Below are 20,309 nucleotides of genomic sequence, written 5' to 3'. Positions count from 1 at the left end.
GTTTGGTTGCTAAGGCTGATTAGGCTTGTTAACAAGCAGGGTTTCAAAATACAGGACTCTCTCTTAGGCAGGGCCTTGGTGCCTTATAGAAAGCAGCAGCATATGTCTCCAATGTCTTTTCCATGAGAACACTCAAAAATGCAACTTCTTCCATGTAAAGAGCTCATCACACATCATGACTCAGAAACGAGCAAGCATTCTGCCTCAAGGCTGCTAAAATGGGAACACAATGCCTAGATGCCTTTCCACTCACAGACAGATTTAAGATTCACACCACCACCATCACCACTACCACCTCCCTCAACAAGGAAAATAATCTGCTCCCTGTTCAGCTCTGTATGTTTCATGTGCAACCAAAATACTAAAGCTGGAAAGAACCATAAAGGTCTCCCCCTCTCCTGCCAAAGAGGATGACCAACTAAACTTTCCTGGCTCATGACTGAGGGTTTTGTTTTTTTTTTTTAACTTAAATTCAATTAATTAACATGTAATGTATCATTTGTCTCAGAGGTAGAGGTCAGTGATTCATCAATCTTATATAACACTCATTGCTCATTCCATCATGTCCCCTCCTTAATGTCCACCCCCTAGTTAGCCCATCCTCTCACCCCCCTCCCCTCCAGCAACCCTCAGTTTGTTTCCTATGATTAAGAGTCTCTGGGCAGCCCGGGTGGCTCAGTGGTTTAGCACCGCCTTCGGCCTGGGGCATGATCCTGGAGACCCAAGATCGAGTCCCACGTCGGGCTCCCTGCATGGAGCCTGCTTGTCTCAGCCTCTCTCTCTCTCCTGTGTGTTCTCATGAATAAATAAATAAAATCTTAAAAAAAAAAAAAAAGAGTCTCTTATGGTTTGTCTCCCTCTCTGATTTCATCTTGCTTTTCCCTCTCTTCCCCTATGATCCTGTTTTGTTTCTTAAACTCCACATATGAGTGAGATCATATGATAATTCTTTCTCTGATTGACTTATTTTACTTAGCATACTACCCTCTAGTTTCATCCATGTCATTGCAAATGGCAACACTTCTTTTTTTTTTTTTTTTTGATGGCTGAAAGAATATGGAACACTTCACAAATCTGCATGTCATCCTTGCACAGAGGCCATACTAATCCTTCTCTGTACCATTTCAATTTGAGTATATGTGCTGCTGACGCAAGCTACTTTCTGTTGTACCACAACATGCATCTGCAAGGGCCTTCCTTGTGGTACTACTCAAGCGTAGATGGTTCTTCTGTCACTTCTGATTTTGACATTTCTCTTACTTAAAATATCTTCCCCTCTTGTGCATTCAAATCTCACCCATCCTTCCAGATCACATCACAAGTCCTCCTAGAAGCTATCCCCAAACTCCACCTGTCCATCTCATCTTTCTTCTCTGAAATAACACTCAGCTCAATGAATTCATGCAACTCTTTGCTTTAGATACTGTTTAAGAGACAGTTAATACATATTTATTGGCTGAAATTTTAATCTTAACCTTTCCTACAACATATATATCAATGGCAGAAAACCATTTAATCATTTAAAGCAGAAAGCTTTAAATCCATTGACTAGACTGTATTCCTGAATTCCTAAAGCTTTCTGCTTTAAATGACTAAATCAGGTAATCATTACAGAAATAAGTTTTAAAGTATTAATCTGCACATACATAGAACCAGTAACTACAATGATGGTAGGGTCAGCACTTTCAAGTTTTCGAAGATACTATCACTTGGGAAACACTTGTGTTAGGCAGCTGAATTCTTACATGCATCACACTGAGCAACTGATGGGCTTCTTCCCTAAGGAGATACTATGGTACATCTTTTCATGGAAAAAGATTCTGTGCTTTGATACACAGTCGAGACACTGAATGAATTCTGTGTTGACTTTGGTTACTTATTGTCATCATAGGATCACTGGATTTTATGACTCAAATGATGACATTTAACCAGGAGAAGGTGAGCTAATAATGTGCTTCACATCATTCTTGTAGGAAACGATAGATTTGGGGCTAAAATCATATCTTCTATAATCCAAAGAAATCAGGTTCTGGAAGTCTAAAAGCCTCATACCACCCAGCTCTTCAGTTTCATTTCCTCTGTCCTCAGACTTCTCATTTTCCACCAAATCCCTCTGTCTCACCACTTAGGAAGTTCGCCAGGTCCTCGCCATCAAGCTGTCTTCCCACCCTTAACCAGTTCCTCCACATTGTTGCATCTCAGCACCACAACTTCTCTTATCCTACTTAGTAATTCCGTTTTTACCCCCTTATCCAATCACACCTGCCCAAACCACATTGCTCCTGTATTTTACCCTTCTGTAACCATTCCAGACAAAGTTACATTCAAAGCTAAAGCTAGTGACCATGACAATCCTGCAGAGTCTCCCCACCTAGGGTTCCAGAAGCCTTTTCTATCTCACCTTGCATATAATATATAATATGCTGCAAGGAAAAAGTTTTCTCTTTCATCAGGCAGGTAGTTTCTCAAGACACACAGCCAAACAATGATGCTTACAATTCAAGATGGGAAAATAGCAAATCCATTGACAATACCAATAAATACTGAATGTCGTTCTTTACCAAAAACATCAACATCCTGTTTAGTTTGAGTAGAAAATTGAGAAATGTGACCCCTGCGTCCTTTTCTTACTCTCAGCCTGTATTCTTGTCAAGGGGCTAAATGAAGACTGACATCGTCACAGCAGAAGATGGGACAAAGAGGAAACTAGTAAACAGTCCAAGTAAGTCAAAACTAGCTGTGGAGTATTGTACAAAACACGTGGGTTCTGAAGGCCAACTGCATAGTGAGTGTTGGTGCCACTATTCATCCATCACTGAGCAGCCCTGGGCATACTGCTTTGCTCACTTTCTTCATCTGGTAAATGAGGGTAAAGGCAGCACCCATATCACAAAACTGGCATGAAGATTGAGTAGATCAATATCTATAAAATGCTTAGAACAATGCTTGACACCTAGTAAGTACTATATAAATATTTGTCAACTAAAACAAATCCTCAGTTTGAAATCATTTTAAAATCATGCTCTGGGTCTGCTGACTTCCACATCTTACTAGCAATTCCAGGACCTGGAGATAACATGATGGCTCCCATGCCACACCACATATTCCCTGCATCTTCTAATATGACTTGCTACCCAAGAACTCCTCCACGTTGGGACGTGACAGGAACGTATCTGGGACTTCTCTCAATAACAGTCCCCACTACTGTAGCAGCTACCACTGCACATGGTAAGAAACAGCCTCTCTGACTTAGAAGACAAGGCCTGTGAACCCACACAGCACCAATTCCACCTGTAACCCAGGCTGGAATTGGGGGAATGCCTCCCAGAGAGGAAACAAAACAAAGGGAAAACTTTTTGCACCAAATACATCCTCTGGGGACAGGGACTGCAGGGCAAAGCAAAAGTCCTCAGAGGTTTTCACACTTGCTGTCCTAAGGCCTCTCATCCCTTTCTTCATTTTGTTCTGATCAGGCTCTTGGCTATACCAAATTTGATCTCCTCAAAGTCACCCAAAAACTACTAGTTTGCTAAGTTAAGCCCAGTAAGACCTCATTTAACTCCACCTCCCAAGTGCGTTAACATTGCTGATACTCTCTTTCCTTCATGGCTCTCTTTTCATAGCTTCTAGGCCACCATATTCTCCTGCATTTTCTGGCTCTTTTGCTGGTTGTTCCTTGCCTTCCTACCTTCCTCACACTGCAGTGCCCCAAGGCTTATTCTTTGGTTGTCTTCTCTACATTCAGCAACCACATTCACCTCACCATAGTGAGCTTATCTAGTCTTGAGGTTTAAAAAACCATTTCTTAAAAAAAATAAAAAATAAAAAAAAAAAAACATTTCTTCCCCCACTGACTCTCAGTGATTCTCCAGTCTAGACTGTATTCCTGAATTCCTGATTCAATCACTCACTCAGATGTCTAATACAATTGTAAACTTAGTTTGTCCACATCCAAACTCCTGATCTTCCCCACAAACCTCTCCCGCCTCCCCATCTGGGTGAATAACCCTCACCACCTTCCCTCCTTCTCTCACCTTGCTTTATACATTACCCGTCAGCAAATCCTATCACCCTGACCTTTAAAAAATATCCAGGATTCAACCATACCACACTACCTCCCAACTGCCCTCTGGGCCCAGTCACAATCACCACTCTGAGGACTGAAATATCCTCTTCAGCAATTTTCTTGCCTTTGCCCTTACCCCTCACAAAACGGCAGCCAGAGAGATACCATTAAAATGCAGGTCCAATCATGTTTACTCCCTTGTTCAAAACCTTCTCATGGTTTCTTCTCTCACTTGGAAAAACCCAAAGTCCTTGTGACAACTACACAGCCCGACATGATCTGAGTGGCCTGTACCTCCCATCACCCCTCTGACCTCCCATCTTCCCACTCTCCCCACTCATTCTATTCCAGCCACACTGGCCTCCTTGCTGTTCCAGGCTCCTAGGTTACTGCATCTCCTGCCTGGTGCCCTTCCCCAGGCACACATGGCTTGCTTCCTCACCACCTTCACATCTGCTCAAAAGTCATCTTCTAGCTGAAGCTAGAATCACAGACTAGACCTGCTTAGCCTCCTCATCTTCCTTCCCTGCTTTATTTTTTCCCCCTGAGACTCCTCAGCATATTATTTTATAAATGTTATATTAAAATGTATTATAAAATTATTTAGAATACTTCTGTTGTCTTCCCCCTAGTAGGTATGAGCTCCAAGCAGGTTGGGGATTTATGACTGCTCTTGTTCACTACGGCATTCCTACAGCCTAGTGAGCACCTTGCATACTCTAGGCTCTCGATAAATATTTGCTGAATAAATGGGAAGAATGACTCACTTGGTTCCTCCTTACCTAAGACAGTCATCACCGTCTTCATTAGCTTCATGGGTGCCCTCCGGCGGCTGATGGACCCACTTGTATGTGGAGACAAAACATTGGTTTTCCTCTTGACATACATGTAGATCCGCAGGTACACCACAACCATGATGAAGAAGGCCACAAGGTTGGACACAGTCCAGAAAATGAGGTAACTCCTGCTGTAAATGGGGGCCAGGGAAGAACAGGCAGAGATGTCACAGAGGCAGTTCCAGCCCAGCGTGGGGACTGCCCCCATAAAGATGGCAATGGCCCAGACAAACAAAATGAGCAGTGTCACCCTCTTCTTCGTCAGGTTGCTGTGGACCCGCATCCTCATGATTGACATGTGCCTCTCCACAGCAATAACCAACAGGTTGGTCAGAGAGGCAGTCAGGCTAGTGTCCAGGAGCCCCTGGCGGAGAAACCAGCGGTTGACAGTCAAAGTTTTTGAAACGGGGCCAGTGTTAAACATCAGGAATACATAGGCAATTCCAGCAAAGAAATCCGCAGCAGCTAGGTTAGCCAACAGGTAGTAGAAGGGGAAATGAAACTTTCTGTTTTTGATCACTGCTGCGATGACTAGAGAATTCGAAAAAAAAATGAACAGGCAGAAAAATGATCCAACGCACAGAACGATCACCAGCTTCGTTCCTGTCCACTCATCGGCAGTGTCTGTGTTGCTCCTATTATAAAAAAAGTCCATCCGCTTATCATAGTAACACTCATTCATTGTGGAGAAGAACTGAACATCCTAGAAAGAGATTTAAAGAAGAAACAAACATCACTCTTTGCAAATCCAATCACTTAAACCAACCCCCAATTGCCACTGCTAAGGCTCTGTTCTGGCCAACTCCAGTTAATCCTTCAGAACCCGGGGTAAACGTCCCCTGCTTTCGGATTCTAGCCCCTGACCCCTTATCACAGCATTTATCTTGCCTCAATAATTGTCTGTTTCCCAGACTAGGCGCAAGCACAGGGAGGGAGGGCCGATGAATCTTTTGTTCACCATTATAATCCCAAGACCCATCTGCCCTGGCTGCTTCATGATGGTACCTGCTGAATGGCTGGCTGGCTGACTGAATGATCATGGATCAGCATGGATCAAATATTTTGAGCCCTTCAATATCCATTCTGCATCAGTAATAACTACAGCACAGCGCATTAATGCTTTCTCCTGGTGGCTTCCAGCTCATTCCTTATTTATGGGTTTTGTTCATTAGGCAGGGGCAAGTTGGTAATGATGGGCACATTCTCCTCGAGATAATGAGTGTTGAGTTACTCTTCACATGACCAAATGGATTCCCCAAGAGATCAATTTTCTATCACCTCTGATTCCACTCCTCATCCTCTTTCTGCCATCTTTTGGTTTCAAGCTATATGACAACGCTCACTTATTTAGCATGTGATGCAGGGCTGAAGACCTTGTTCTCAATACTCCTCCATACTTTTTTGGTTCACTTTTTCCTTATTGCCCTAATCCAAATTGTATCACTGGTGAATCTGCTTCCTGGATTTTCCAACACAATCACTTTAAGTCAGGTTCCTTCCCTGGGCCTTCAACATGGCAGGTGGTAGAAGAACAGGGCTCTGTGGACGAGACTGAGCTCTGGTGTCCGGGCAGACATCCAAACATACCTGCCAAGTGAGAACAAGTCCTTGGGACACATGTCTAAAAGGAGACCCCAAACCGGGGTATCAGGCAGACAGAGAAGGCACTCATCTCAGGACAAGATCTCTTGGACATCAAAACTAAGGGATTCTGGCCAAGGAAGGGATGGGAGGGGCTCTAAGGATGCCTCTCCATCTGTGCTTGGTGGATAGACCACGTGTTCTGCCTTGGAGGGTCTGGCCACAGCTATGAAGGGTCCAGTCAAAGGGGACTGGAGCCAAAAGCCAGGAAATTTAGAGGGAGAATGACCATGGGCTCCCTTTCAGGGAATGAGGCTGCAATTGATTCACTTGGGAACCAGAGATCCAGTAGGGCCAGGTGCTGAGCAGTCCACTGTTTGGAATGAAGTGGCTCTAACAGGGAAAGCTTAATAGAAATCCCCAGCTTTTAAGGTTCTCATAAATTCTGCAGTCTAATACCATACCCAGAATCAGGATAAACAGATCAAATATCGATTGGAGTAGCACAAAATACAAATGTATCTTAGACAACGTTTTTTTTTTTTATTATTTTAATGGTGTGATGATACTTTTAAATGAATTAGATACATAACTCTCAGCCATACAAATGGAAGAAGGTAAAATATAATTTTATAAGCTTACAATAAACAAACCAGGAGTGGTCTCAAGAGACAAATGGCTCTAGTGCCTTTCAATTACAAGGGAGGGACTCAATTTTAATGACAAAACAAAAATTACTCTCTTTGGCAGACGTTCACCAATGTTTAACTGCCAACAGCAGACAAATCCATGTAACAGGCCAATAGATCTATGCTATATCATGGTCATTTTCCCAAATTAAAAAATAGATATTTAATTTTAATAGCTTCATAATGTTCCAGTATATGATCATAACATGCTTTACTTAACTAATCCCTAAATGTTGGATATTTCAGTTGCCTCCAATATTTAGCTTCTATAAGCAAGGGCTTTGTTCTTGTGCACTAATCTTTACATACTTGGCCAATTATTTGCTTAGAATTAATCCATAGATTTCAAGTTACTGAAGTAAAGAATATGAATTTATTTAAAGATTTCTGATACATATTGTCAAAAGGCCCTTAAGACAGGTCATATTTCTAAGCCCACCGCCAGCATAAAAATTTGAATAGAAGACACTAACCTAATGAAATTCAATTTAAATAAACAAGGAGAACATTTAGCTTTCAATAGGGTTGAAAGTATATAGAAATTCAAGACAAACAATCCAACAGCCACATGAAAAATTTTCATGGTGCAATTATTATGTATCCTTTCATTAATAAATACTTCAAGTATTTTATTTTGCCATCTACTCTGGATAGCTAAGAGAAACATATTTCTAATTTATGTTATCCTTGACTAACTCATCAGCAGTATCAATTAATATGTCAGAAAGATGTTGAAATGAAGATACTACCAAAAAACCTTTAAATTTTTCTGATTTCCTTTTGAAGGATTTGTAACATTTTTGTTTTGTTCATAAATTTGGTGGAATTTGTAATTGTATGATACCCTAAAACCTCAATGACTTTTACTAGAAAAATCTCCCCCCCCCCATCAAAATCCAACTCTCCCCCATCAAAATTCAAATGGCACATTCTTAGACATATTTTAACCAAAAAATCATCCTGAGACTGAGAAGTAGTTCTGTCTTCCAAAGTTTGAGAAACCACAGAAAAAACATAATCAACCAGAACACCCACCAAGCAGCTCCCTATCTCAAAGCCTCAAATCCCACTTTTGGGAGAAATGGACAATGAGAACAAATGGGGAACCTGTGAAAAAGATCCCACAGGATGGAATATTGTACAGCCATTGAAAATCATATTTAACATGAAGTTGTGGTAATATGAGAAAAAGCACATGCCATTATTTTAATTATAAATTATATATGTATGTATCCATATATATAAATATATACATGCACATATTTCTTGAGTACCTTTTAAAAATATAGAAAAAAAGGGAAAAACTCTTAAAGTGTAAATACTTAATTAAAGATGGTGGAATTGGGGATCATTTAAAAAATTCTTTCCAATTTTTTCTCTGTTCCACATTTTCTGTAATAAATAAATAAACAGACTTTAAATGCTAGTTTAAAATTCTCTCCTAGGAGCACACATTCTACTTAATATATTCCACTTCTTTGACAAATACAGCTCCAAAAAATCAAAATTAATGTTCAAAGGAAAAGCCTCAAGGATTCACTATGTTCATTATTACTATTCTCACCAGCACAGCACATTTTAGAGTTTTTCAGTGATAATGACAATAAAATGGTTTTCTACTTAAAATTTCATCTAACTGTAAACCCTTACACATTGACAACCATAATCAAATCAGGACGTCACTTTACCCAACTCTCCTGTGAAACATTTCCTAACGCAATCACCCCAGAACTTCAAAAATGAATAACTGGCAGTTTTGTGAATTAGTACTTTTGATTTTTTTTCTTTCCCTGCCATATTCTGCCAAGCTTGCTGACACTCTCCAGTACTAATGACAGGTCACCATACTTTCTTAGCTGGAAATTACCAAAATTTTAGTGAGCTTATAACGAACAATCAATGTATCGTCTTTTAACTCTCTCAAACTTGAAAATATGATTCTGTGATCCCAACCTAAATAAACATCTCCTCCACAGAGATACCTTCTCCAACCAATCCAAAGTAACTACAGAAACCTGTTTATCTTCGCCAGAGCACCTATCATTTGTTACGTGTTTTGTTTTTATGCATATTCCATCCCCCATCACTAGACTGTTCTGCTCCAGTATGGCAGGGACCTTGCCTCTTAAGATCATGTCCATAGCATCAGCATTTGTGGAAAAAATGAATGAATCTCCATCCTACACTACTTCTTCACCCGCTAAAATGAGTTCACTTGAACATCTTGGCGGACTTACACATCACCAAGAATGTCAGTAAGAGAACTGCTTGACTTAACTGTGCTTTTGGGTTAGTTACTTAATACCTCTACTTCACTATTACTATCCTTAAGTGCTAGTATTTGAGTGATTACTTTGTGCCTGGTGGCTCATCTCTTTTAACCCTCCCAACAGTGATGTAAATACTATTATACCAACTTTGCAGATGAGGAAACTGAAGTGCCCTTCCTGAAGATCATACAACTAGTAAGAGAAGACCCTGGATTCTGTTCTGGAAGCTGTGCTCCCAGGCCCCCATGCTTATGCACAACATTATGCTTTCTCTCCATGGGCAAACAAAACACCAGACGGACCAAGAACTACAGTCATATTTATAATAATTAGAGAATTACCAGAACAGAATGATCTAATCAAAACACATTCAAAGACTGTCTTGCAGTATATAAAAATTGGACCTTTATAAGTAGCCTTTAGGATTTCTTTCTTTTTAAGATTTATTTGAGAGAGAGGGAGCGTGTGCACACACCCACACCCACAAGAAGGCGAGGACCAGTGGGAGAAGGAGAGACAGAATCTCAAGCAGGTTCCCCACTGAGCAGGGAGCTAGACACAGAGCCTGATCTCATGACCCTGAGATCACGACCTGAGCCAAAACCAAGAATCTGACACTCAACTGAGGAAGCCACCCAGGTGCCCCTAGGGTTTCTTTGTTTTGTTTTAATAGCCCCGAGAAGGACAGAAGAGGCAATTTTCTGAAAATATGTTTTCAAATTTCATGGTGAGTAGTCCCAGAATATGGTCAATTTCAAGATTAATGTTGCTAAACTAATTCTGCCAAAAGCCAAGCAGATTTTTTTCTATTCTTTTTCCTTTCTTTTCTTCTTCTTTTTTTTATACCAAAGGTTTAGAGGATTTGGCTAGTTGTGACCCAAAAACAAAAGATGTTAAACTCTGGAGCTATTACCACAACTTCAAACTTGAGTAATTTAAGACTTCATAAAATGATGGTTTAGAAAGTCTATATGTGGAATCCAAATGAAAACTTCATGAGCAAAGCTTTCATTTGGACTCTCCTAAACTTGATTCTCTGAAAAAATGTTCAGCCAGCCCATAATGTGGAAACAATTATGAAAATTAAGACATTTGAAAACCACTCAAGCAGCTTTTATTTCTAGCTACATCTCACCCGATATGGCGCTGCTGGCCTTTTAGCTGGCTTTCAATAATGCTCCCTTCTGCCTCCTAAGATGAAACGAGGTACATCATGGATGAGGTCAGTGGGTGCTGTGCATATTTTCTTCTCCCAGGGCCTGCAAATGTAGAACAGTTCTCTCCTCTGGAAACCCCAGCCAGGTGGGAGTCAGAGGTTAGGTCAGTTGGTGTGCCAACAGCCAGAAGAGAGACCATTCCTGCATAAGCAATCATATCTGCTCACTGAATTCTTTTCAATAATTCATGTTAATGGAAAAATCAGGATAGCATGGGAGATTTCAATCCACATATGATCCCTGAGCTTCATTTTAGTCATTAGTTTGAAAAGTCTTTAGACTTGCTATGCTCTCTGCTCAGAAGCCTCTTCGCCCAGATGTCCACAGGCTCACTTCCCCACTTCATTCCTGCTCAAATGTCACTGCATCAGAGATCCTTCCTCTGCCATTCTGTAAAAGAGCACCTCACACCCCCTGCTGCATTCCACCCCCTGTCCTGCTGGCTTTTTCTTTGCAGCATTTCTCACTCCCTGAAACTACTTATCGGGGTTATGGTCTGTTCCCACGTGTTATGAAGTTAGGGACCTTGTGCTGTTATGGTGCATCCCCAGTACACTGAACAATGCCCAGCACATAGTAGGCAGTCTGCAAGGGCTGGTTAAATGTAGAACTATATGAAGTCCTTGTGCACACATGCCTACATGCCCCTAACTGTTTACTCAAACTGAGCATTATTACTTTCTTCTCCAGCATACTCTCTAATTTGGATCTCACAACTCTCTCATTTCCCTCCACAGACCTGGCTCCAAGCCCTGCTGGCTGAGAGGTGTGAGGAGTGGAGTTTACCACCCTTGCACAGGGTGGTCTGAAGGGCAGTCCCATAGAAGAGAACTCTCCCTTGTGTGACACTATGACTCCTCTTTAAATATAACTTCAGAAGAGAAGGGGACCCAGTGGCCAAAGCTAGAACAATTTGAGTAACAAAATAAAACAGCAATGGACTATATACCAAATGTATAAAATAAACATCCTTAATGCATACTGATGTAAGTAAACAATGGAGTAAAATAACAAAAAGAGAAAGAAGAGAGAAATTTCCCATGCAGAATTCCAAATAAATTATATAGACATTCTACTCAAAAAGAGGGGAACATAATTTCTCCCAGAGAGCAGTAGGGAAAGGGAAAGGGGGCCTGGTAAGGAGGGTCACATCTCAAATGGAGAAACTTGACAAATGACTTTAGTGAGGTGACCAAGGTCAACAACAACAGTGGTAAGTCATGTTGCCAATCTGTAATCTTGATGTATGTTAAGAATGGCACTCTACTCTGTGATCTTCCTTCCCCAAACCCACAACCACAGTCTCATCATGAGAAAAACCTCAGACAATTCCCTTTTGGGTGACATTCTGCAAAATTCCTGACCAGGACTCCTCAAAAAAACCGTCAAGGTCAAGAAAAACGAAGAGAGTCTGAGAAACTGTCAGCTAAGAGGAACCTACAGAGACACAACATCTAAATATAATATGTATCCTGGATCCTAAAACAGAAAAGGGGCATTGGGTAAAAACAAGGAAAATCTGAATAAAATGCAGACTTTAGTTAATAATACTGTATCCGTATCAGTTCACTAATTATATATAACAAATGTACCACACTGATGAAGATGTAAATAATAGGGGAAACTGCAAGTGGGAGTACAAGTGTAACGTGGAAACTCTATACTATCTGCTCGATGTTTCTGTAAATATAAAACCACTCTATAAATAAATACATACTAAAATAGATTTTAGAAAGAGAGGAGAGAATGTTACCAACTTCACTATACTTCAATAATTTAAAGATAAATGAGGCTCACATGTTTCCTAAACGGTTGCTATACTATTAGGATAAAACACACAGAGAAGAGGCCATTTGTTTGAGGTTTAATTTAAATGGATATTGTCTACGAGTGCTGGAAGCCTCTGTTACCATTGGATAATGCTAATGTGTTTACTTAGGGGTGCCTGTTAAGTGTACAAATCTGATACCCTATCTTCGTACCCTAGATCACTTCTCTCAGGAAAGCTAAACTTAGCTCTGCTAAAGTTTTGCCACTCTGTCTCTCAAGAAGGAATGGTAAAAAAAAAAAAAAAAAAAAGGAGGGAATGGTAAAGTCGGGCATACAAAGTTGTTCTTTCCCTCCCTCCCTCCCTCCCTCCCTCCCTCCCTCCCTCCCTCCCTCCCTTCCTCCCTTCCTCCCTTCCTTCCTTCCTTCCTTCCCTCCTTCCCTCCTTCCCTTCCTTCCTATTTCTTTATTTAAGAGAGACACAGAGAGAGAGGCAGAGGCCCAGGCAGAGGGAGAAGCAGACTCCCCGTGGGGAGCCTGATGTGGGGCTTGATCCTGGGACCCCAGGATCACGCCCTGAGCCGAAGGCCTATGCTCAACTGCTGAGCCACCCAGGTGCCCCTGTACAAAGTTGTTCTGATGGAGATCCTGGAGATCCTCCGGCTCCACTCAGCGACAAGATTTCCACAAGGCACAGCCAGTGCTTCTACTCGTAGGCCAGTTCCCAGGCAGCGGCCACCCAGAGGAGGGGCCTGCACACGGGGTGCACTTGGGAGATGACAAACATCCGTGCCTCCAGTGCTACTCAGCCGGGAGGTGGTGACCCGCGGGGGAGGACAGGCAGCTGGAGCTTCGCAGGATGCACAGGTCACAGGGCCACTGCCCGTGGATGAGCCCGTTAGGTCGGGAGGCCCGCCTGCCCTGTGTCAGCTGGCTCAGCCCTCAGCCCTCAGCCGCAGCCTTCTCTGTCCCCTTGGAGTGGGCGGGCTGGTGAGGGGCCGCGGGATATACACACTGCTCCTACCCTACGACTTGTTTAATAAACAACTGCGAGCAAATGCATTGTTCCCCAGATGTCACTGGTGACCGAAGTCTTGTCTTAAACCTCTTGGTTAAACAGGAAGGCAAACTGGAAAGCATACAGAACCAAACCAAGGAGACACAGGTTTTATAGGGTCAGTCCACTCCCTGGCTTAACCTATCCACATATAATGTAAATATTTGTGTTTGCTTCATCTGTTATGCAATTTTCATCTCATCTAATTCACGAGGCTAAAAAGATGACAGATACACTTTGTTCTTTGCCCCTCTCAAAAGTAAAGCTGCTAATCACTAATGCTTAATGTCTACACGTCCAATAACTACAGATGTTTTGTTATAGAGCATAAACGTTAGACCATTACGCCACCGTAGGCTTTGCTGTATTGAAGGAGGCAAGTGCCAAAATTTAAAGCGTGGACATTTACGGCTGAGAAAGATATTCTTCTTGTACGAAGAACTTTACCACTGTGATAATATATTTTAAGAAACCTCAAAGTTCCTGTTTACAGCAAATACTTTCCACAAGGAGAAAATTACGTTTCTTTATATGTAAAATCTACAGACAGACAAAATTTCAGGTCCAAACCATTTGTCTTAACCTAACCATAGTACTCTATTCCCTTGCTTGGTCCATTTCATGACCCTGTCCCAGCCCTAAATAGCATATTCAAGAGTCTTCTTGCTCTATATGGCTTGTTCCAAATCTTCTCCCCACCGTTACCAGCGACGGGTTCAATAGTGACCTGCAGTGACCCCTCCATGCTTCTGGAGACCACAGCAGCTCAGGTTAGTGCCTGACTAAATCCTAAAATTCTGCAGAGAAAGGAAAATCGTATTTCCAAAGCGTGTGGCTATAACAGGAAAGGGTTGTTTTAATCAAGGCTTCAGAGGTTCTAAAGGAGAGCACTGCTACCGCTAAACCAACGAGTCCCAGGGTCTCCTGCAGGAGTTCTAGGCCTTGGTCAGGAAGCAGCACTCATCACTAAAGTGGGGAGGCTCACCGCGCCCCCCCACCCTACCTCCCCTCTGCCCTCTCCTACCCCGCACCTGCCTGGCAGTGAAAGAGCAATGTCTGTGCAAAGGTGGCTGGTCATGGAAATGTATATAAAAGGCATCTGAGTGCTGTGCCTGACTCATCCACCCGCCCCTCCAGCTCCCCTCTCCATCCTTCTTCTTTGCTCCCTACCCTGCAAGAGATCGAGATCGAGACCGCATCAGGGGGCTTTCCTGCCAGTGGGAGGGACAGCAAGAGATGGTGGGAGGCCCGAGGCTGAGGCTGAGACACTGACTGGCCTGGCTCCCTCCCCGCTGGCTCGCTGTGGACTGGCCCGGCTAGCTCCTGTCAGCCAGCCTCTCCACACAGGCAGCCTCACCTCCTCCCTCCCCTCGGCTTTCAGGTTCAGGGGTGTTAACTGCCCCTTGCTCCCTCCAGTTCTTGGCTGATGCTGCACCATCTCTTGTTGGCTTCCATGAACTCTGCCCCCTGCCCCCCCTACCAAGGTACCATGCCCCCCTGCTCCAATTACCAGTTTGACTGTATCATCTGTTTCTCGTGGGACACTGATAATACACATCATTTCAAGTACACTGTAATACAACAGAAAGTATTATTTTCGAGGTTTTAATGTTCTGGGTTTCCTTAAATCTTTTAGTGATATCTAGTACACTTTAACATTTCTTGGTTGTGGGGGCACCTGGGTGGTTCAGTGGTTGAGCATCTGCCTTTGGCTCAGGGCATGATCCCAGGGTCCTGGGATCGAGTCCTACATCCAGGCTCCCACAGGAGCCTACTACTCCCTCTTCCTATGTCTCTGTATCTCTCATGAATAAATAAATAAAATCTTTCTAAAAAATTTCTTGGTTGTGAATATAATAACTCCCAGAGGAGGAATAAATCATATTCCTGAGGCCATGGACCAGTATCATAATTCTTTTGCTGCCCTCAGCATCCCCTTACCTGTACCAGAACCCTACTAAATTTCTCTACATCTAGTAAGTGATTTAATAAATGAGTGATCTATACCCATGGTGATAGGGGTTATATAAAATACAGGGGATGGCACTGGATTCCAACAGATCCTTGCATATTGGAGTCTACGTCACTGACGTCCTTCAGTGTAATCCAGGATTGGTCCCAACTTGATCTGTGTTGCTGGTCTTAGACACCATGGAAATACATGACATGGATTTAAGGGTTAAGTTGGGCCTAAGGTTAGCCAGGTTTGAAACCAGGGGTTACAGCAAAGGAATCAATAGTCTTTTCCGTATACTGCCTGTGAGGAGGGCAGGGGGGAGGGTAATGACAAACTGAGCCGAGGGGGCACCACAGCCTGATGTGAACCAAAAGCAAGGCAGACATACTACAAGGGCTACACGTTGCTGGGCACCATCGATCCATCCTCCGGTGGCATGTCCAGTGGTGGGGCCAGCTGTGGGGAATCCTGCATCAGTGCTGTTCTCCCAGAAGCTCTGCAGCCTGCAGCCTCCCTGGAGATGCTGCAATGGCAGATGATCTTTGGACTCTGGGGACACGAGCCTGACATAGTCCCTGAATAAGCAAAGAAGCTTGGGGGCTCAAAGCACGGGGTGGGGGTGTCTCAGGAATACGCTTGTCCCTATACCAATAATAGCTTCACCTTATCCTAGCCTTCCTCACCTCTGCTCTTCCACCTGCTACCTCCAATAGGAATACAAACAAGCTTGGGGGAGATCAGAGGCAATCCTTGACTCTGGAACTTAGACAAATCGATACAACTGGAACTTTCCTACAAGTATACACTGATTTTGCTGAACTGACTTTTGGTTCACTGAATTCAGACTCTATTTTAGTCACTGTTGGGGAGAGCTCCCCGGAGGTCGGAGGTCACACTGTAGGAGTGTCCTCTACCCCAGGGTCAGCCTTTCCCACCAGACTGTGAGCTTCTCAAGGGCTAGCACAGTTTCTTACATTTGTGCCCCTGATGCCCAGTAGAGTTAGATACACAATAAATATTTGGCTCATGTGTTGGTTAGTTTCAGCCAGCCAGTGGGAAGCAGAGGAGGTGGAGAGTTGATCACATTATGCTGAATAAGGCTTGGGTGATACATGAGTAAAAAGAAAGTGTAGGCTATCCTCTCAAGAAATTTGGCTGAGAAACACTAGGCACCTCTTCTATGGCATTCGACATGCTTTATTACATATTTATTTATCTTGACATCACTTCCAAACCTATTGTGAGCAGAGCTGGTGTCCTGTCTCCCTGCTCTTTTTGAGGCACAAACAAGTCCTTGCTTGTAATGAGCACAAAATTAAAATGTGTTCCATTTTATCAAGTAATTCCCAAATCCTCTGTTTCCAATCCTCTTTTCCTTCGGTTCACTGTGGAGGTTGACAAAGAGTTATTTCCTTCCTGAAACTCCCCACCTAAGCCCTTGGGCCTCTCTTCTTTCCTGGTGTTTCCCCATCATCCTCAATATCTCTGCAGTGTACACATTCCTAGACTTGTTCTCAGCCTCCTCTTTTCCTCCCTTTAAACTTTCTCCCACCAGAACTACTATTGCTTAAATTATTACCTCTATGTGATGACTCCTGAATAGCTATCCCAAGCCCATGCCTCTCACAACCCCTCTCTCTCATGCTAAGCTCCCACACTGCCTTCAAGATAAATAAGAAGAAAGTCACCCTAAAGATAGCACATGTAGTTTGGAACTCTCAACTTCCCTCATTTCAGCTCTTGGAGATAATAAGACCACAATAAAAAATAAAATTACAAGTTTGAACACCAGATTTTTAATGTAGAGAGCTAGAAATGATGGTTGGTCTCAGGCCTCACTCCTTGTTTGTAGAATGGCATTCAAAAGTTGCCAGAGCGGTTTGGAATGGGACAGGCTTTTGTCCCAATCATGCTGGCCTGGACCTCGTGTTCTCTCTCCTCTGGGTGTTTTGCTCAGGCTCAGGGTAGACTAGTAGAGACCCTTTCCCCGATGTGCCGCTGGGTCCTGACTACTGTTGGTGTTCCAGGGTCTCAAGCCACTCCTGCTCCAGCATGCTGGATATGCCCTTGCAGATTCTAACTCAGCTCCAAACCCAGCAGATGCTTGCTGGGCTTTCCAGAGAGAATGGTTCTCCGCCTCTTCTCCAGGGAACTCCCCCTCATTAACCTTACCAGCAGCAGGCCTCTGACCCTCGGGCTGCAAAGAAAGACTGGCAGGACCTTGGACTCCATTTCCTAAGAAGTCCTGTTCTACCTGGTATGACACTGAACTCATTCTGCTAACTCATTTGCCCTTAGCTTTATACCGTCCTGCAACTTATGATTATTTTTTTATATCTATATTTAGCTTCATGTTCTATGGCGCAGACTCCTGATTATTTCCCACTTGTAACAAACTCCATTCCCCAGCCTCCTTGCAGCTAGGCGGGCCACATGACTAAGCTTCTGCAACCGAATGTGAACATAAATGAAGCATGCTACTTCCAGGTTAGTCCTAAAACGTGTGGTGTGTGCTCCTCCCTGCTCTTTCCCTTTCCTGCAAGTTAGAATACAGATGGGAGGCCTGTGATTCAGCATTAAGCGTTCAGACCAGGGCGGAGCCCTAGAGAAGCATGATTCAACACCTTCCATGGACAAGTTTCTGTCAATGGGGAGGTAGGTACAGAAATTGCAAATAAACACCTAGAGCTGTTTACAGCACTCTGATGCTGCTGTCAACGACAAAGTGCACGACCAGTGGAGTATAAACCACAGCTACTGGTCTTTGCAATACTGGAAATAAAGAAAACCCATCTCTAAACAGAGTCTGAGGAGCACTGCCCTAGTGGATGGCAGAAAAACAAGACAAAAGGGGCCCTTAGAATGCAAACCACTCACCTCGGTGCTGTCCACAAGACAGAAAAATAAACAGCTACCTTCTTCAAGCCAGTATGTTTTGAGAACTCTGCCCAAGAAGCCTGCAGTTGTAGGTGAAGGTGCTAGAATCAAACACAATGTGAACACGCACTGGCTGCCCCTTCCTCACAGCTTTGAGCAAAGCATTACAAGAAAGAGATGAGATCAGGCAAGAAGCGTCTGTAAGCTTGGAAGCCAAGGTGTAGAGGGGCAGATGGCATCCAGAAACTGGGAGACAGATTAGAAATGTTAACTTCTCTGTGACCCCAAAGAGCAGAGGGTGGTGTGGCCACCCTCAGACTTTCCTGAAGGCCTCCCAAGAAGATGCTGCACTGAAGCAAAGGAAGACAGGCCTCTAGTAGAGCAGAGCCAAGGTGCGCCTTCCTGCCCACGTCCATGCTTTAGGGGACCTGGCAGCAGAGATCAATGAAAAGGGAAGACAGAGGTGGGCTGAGCACAGAAGTCGGGAGGTCAGGCAAGCTTCAGAACGTGGTCCCCCACAGAACGTGGACACGGTAACTGCTGGGTGGAACTGACTAGAAGCAAACAGACCGGGAGGCCTAGGAACTCCTTAAGGTATCAGGTTGCTGTGGAAGCCACAGCTGGGCCTGGAAAGGTCCCTGTTCCCTCTCCCGCAAGAGCACACCCTCTCCCACACCCATTTCAGATATGGCCACAGAGAGTGGTGGATGGGGAGACCTTCACAGGAACCAAAGTCAAGGTCAGGGTGCTGGTGAGGTGCCTCCCGGGGAGGAGAAGTGGGGCCAGCCGCAGAATTACTCCCCTACCAGGGCAGAGAGGTTTCAGTTCCTGCCCAGCACGGCTTCATGATCGTTATTTTTATGCACCCGTGCAGCTGCAGGTCTCCTGTCCTGCTGATGGGAGTTTGTTTTATTTCAATGCAGTTCTCTCATTTCTACTCCTCCATCACGGAGCAGATGCTGGCCAGTCCGCATGAAGCAAGGAAGGAACGCTTCAGCACTGGCATGTAACACAGAGGTCACAGAGCAAAAGGCTACACCTGTGGAATCTGGTAAACGCAACCCTGTCAAGGAAAGCATGGGAGGCCACGACACAGGAGGGACAGGGTCACCAGTGCCAGGGACCAGAGAGGCTCTGGCATCGGCTGGACGTAAGTCAGACGTAGACTGGTCACACTCAGCAACGACTCTGACCTGATGCACTGCTGACCCAGCTGGAGCCTTTGCCTCTCTCTACACATAAGGCACCATAGCTACAACGGCTGTATGGGACTGCCCAAGGGTTAAAGCAGAGCAATGTTTACAGGGTGAGGAGCAAGATGCTTAGCCCAGAGGAACTAATAAATGGTACACAGTACTTCCCAAGGAAGCTGGGGAACTCAAAATTTCTAAACAATCAATAGAATATACAACTGGCATTCTGGAAGTTTAACTGTTCATGCTCTGACACCTCAATTTAACAAAGAGTGATGATATAGTCATCCTATACCTACCCTAGAAGAACTACAGTCCAGGAACGAATCTCCCCCTGCCCGAGGATGGGCCCAGTGCCACATGACTAAGCTTAAGGCACTGCCACTTCCTTCTGCTGCCGCTTGACACAAAGCAGGGAGGCAGCAGTGGGGTAGGGGGCGTAGGAGGGAAAGCAGAGGCTACATGGCACAGTAGAAGAACACAGACTTCAGGTCTGGGTTCAAATACTAGGAGATAAGCAGGTGAGCTGAATGGTTAAAGAGCGTGGCTCCCACAGCAAACATCAGACCCTGCAGTTAGAAACTGAGTTTTTCCTCTAGGACCAGGGACAAGTCAACGATGCCCACTCTGGCCACTTCTATTCAACATAGTACTGCAAGTCCCAGCCAGGGTAATTAGGCAAGGCAAAGATATAAATGGCATCCACATGTGAAAAGAAGGAGTAAAACTGCGTCCGTTCACAGGTGACATGATCTTATATAGAGAAAACCCTAAAGGTTGCACAAAAAAAAACCCTAAT

The 20,309-nt window shown here is 43.9% G+C and overlaps 1 protein-coding gene and 1 non-coding gene across 6 annotated transcripts in view; both read right to left on the bottom strand.

The window, feature by feature from the left end:
* LPAR3 (lysophosphatidic acid receptor 3) overlaps nucleotides 1-20,309 on the bottom strand; it is a 78,396-nt gene that overhangs the window by 47,986 nt on the left and 10,101 nt on the right. For 2 of the 5 annotated variants that reach the window (XM_038541540.1, XM_038541537.1), the window contains exon 2: nucleotides 4,834-5,605. In XM_038541540.1, the coding sequence (XP_038397468.1) occupies nucleotides 4,834-5,584 (751 nt within the window). In that variant the 5' untranslated portion in view covers nucleotides 5,585-5,605. Of the gene's footprint in view, nucleotides 1-4,833; nucleotides 5,606-6,245; nucleotides 6,262-10,577; nucleotides 10,710-20,309 lie in introns of those variants that run through there. The other 3 variants (XM_038541538.1, XM_038541541.1, XM_038541542.1) reach the window with 3 other exon arrangements.
* Nucleotides 1,051-1,154, bottom strand: LOC119872388. Its single transcript, XR_005361485.1, has one exon. It is a non-coding gene; the product is annotated as a U6 spliceosomal RNA (small nuclear RNA).

Source organism: Canis lupus, chromosome 6 (assembly GCF_011100685.1).
Source record: "Canis lupus familiaris isolate Mischka breed German Shepherd chromosome 6, alternate assembly UU_Cfam_GSD_1.0, whole genome shotgun sequence".
Lineage (NCBI taxonomy): Eukaryota > Metazoa > Chordata > Mammalia > Carnivora > Canidae > Canis > Canis lupus.
This window is presented reverse-complemented; position numbering and strand designations above follow the sequence as displayed.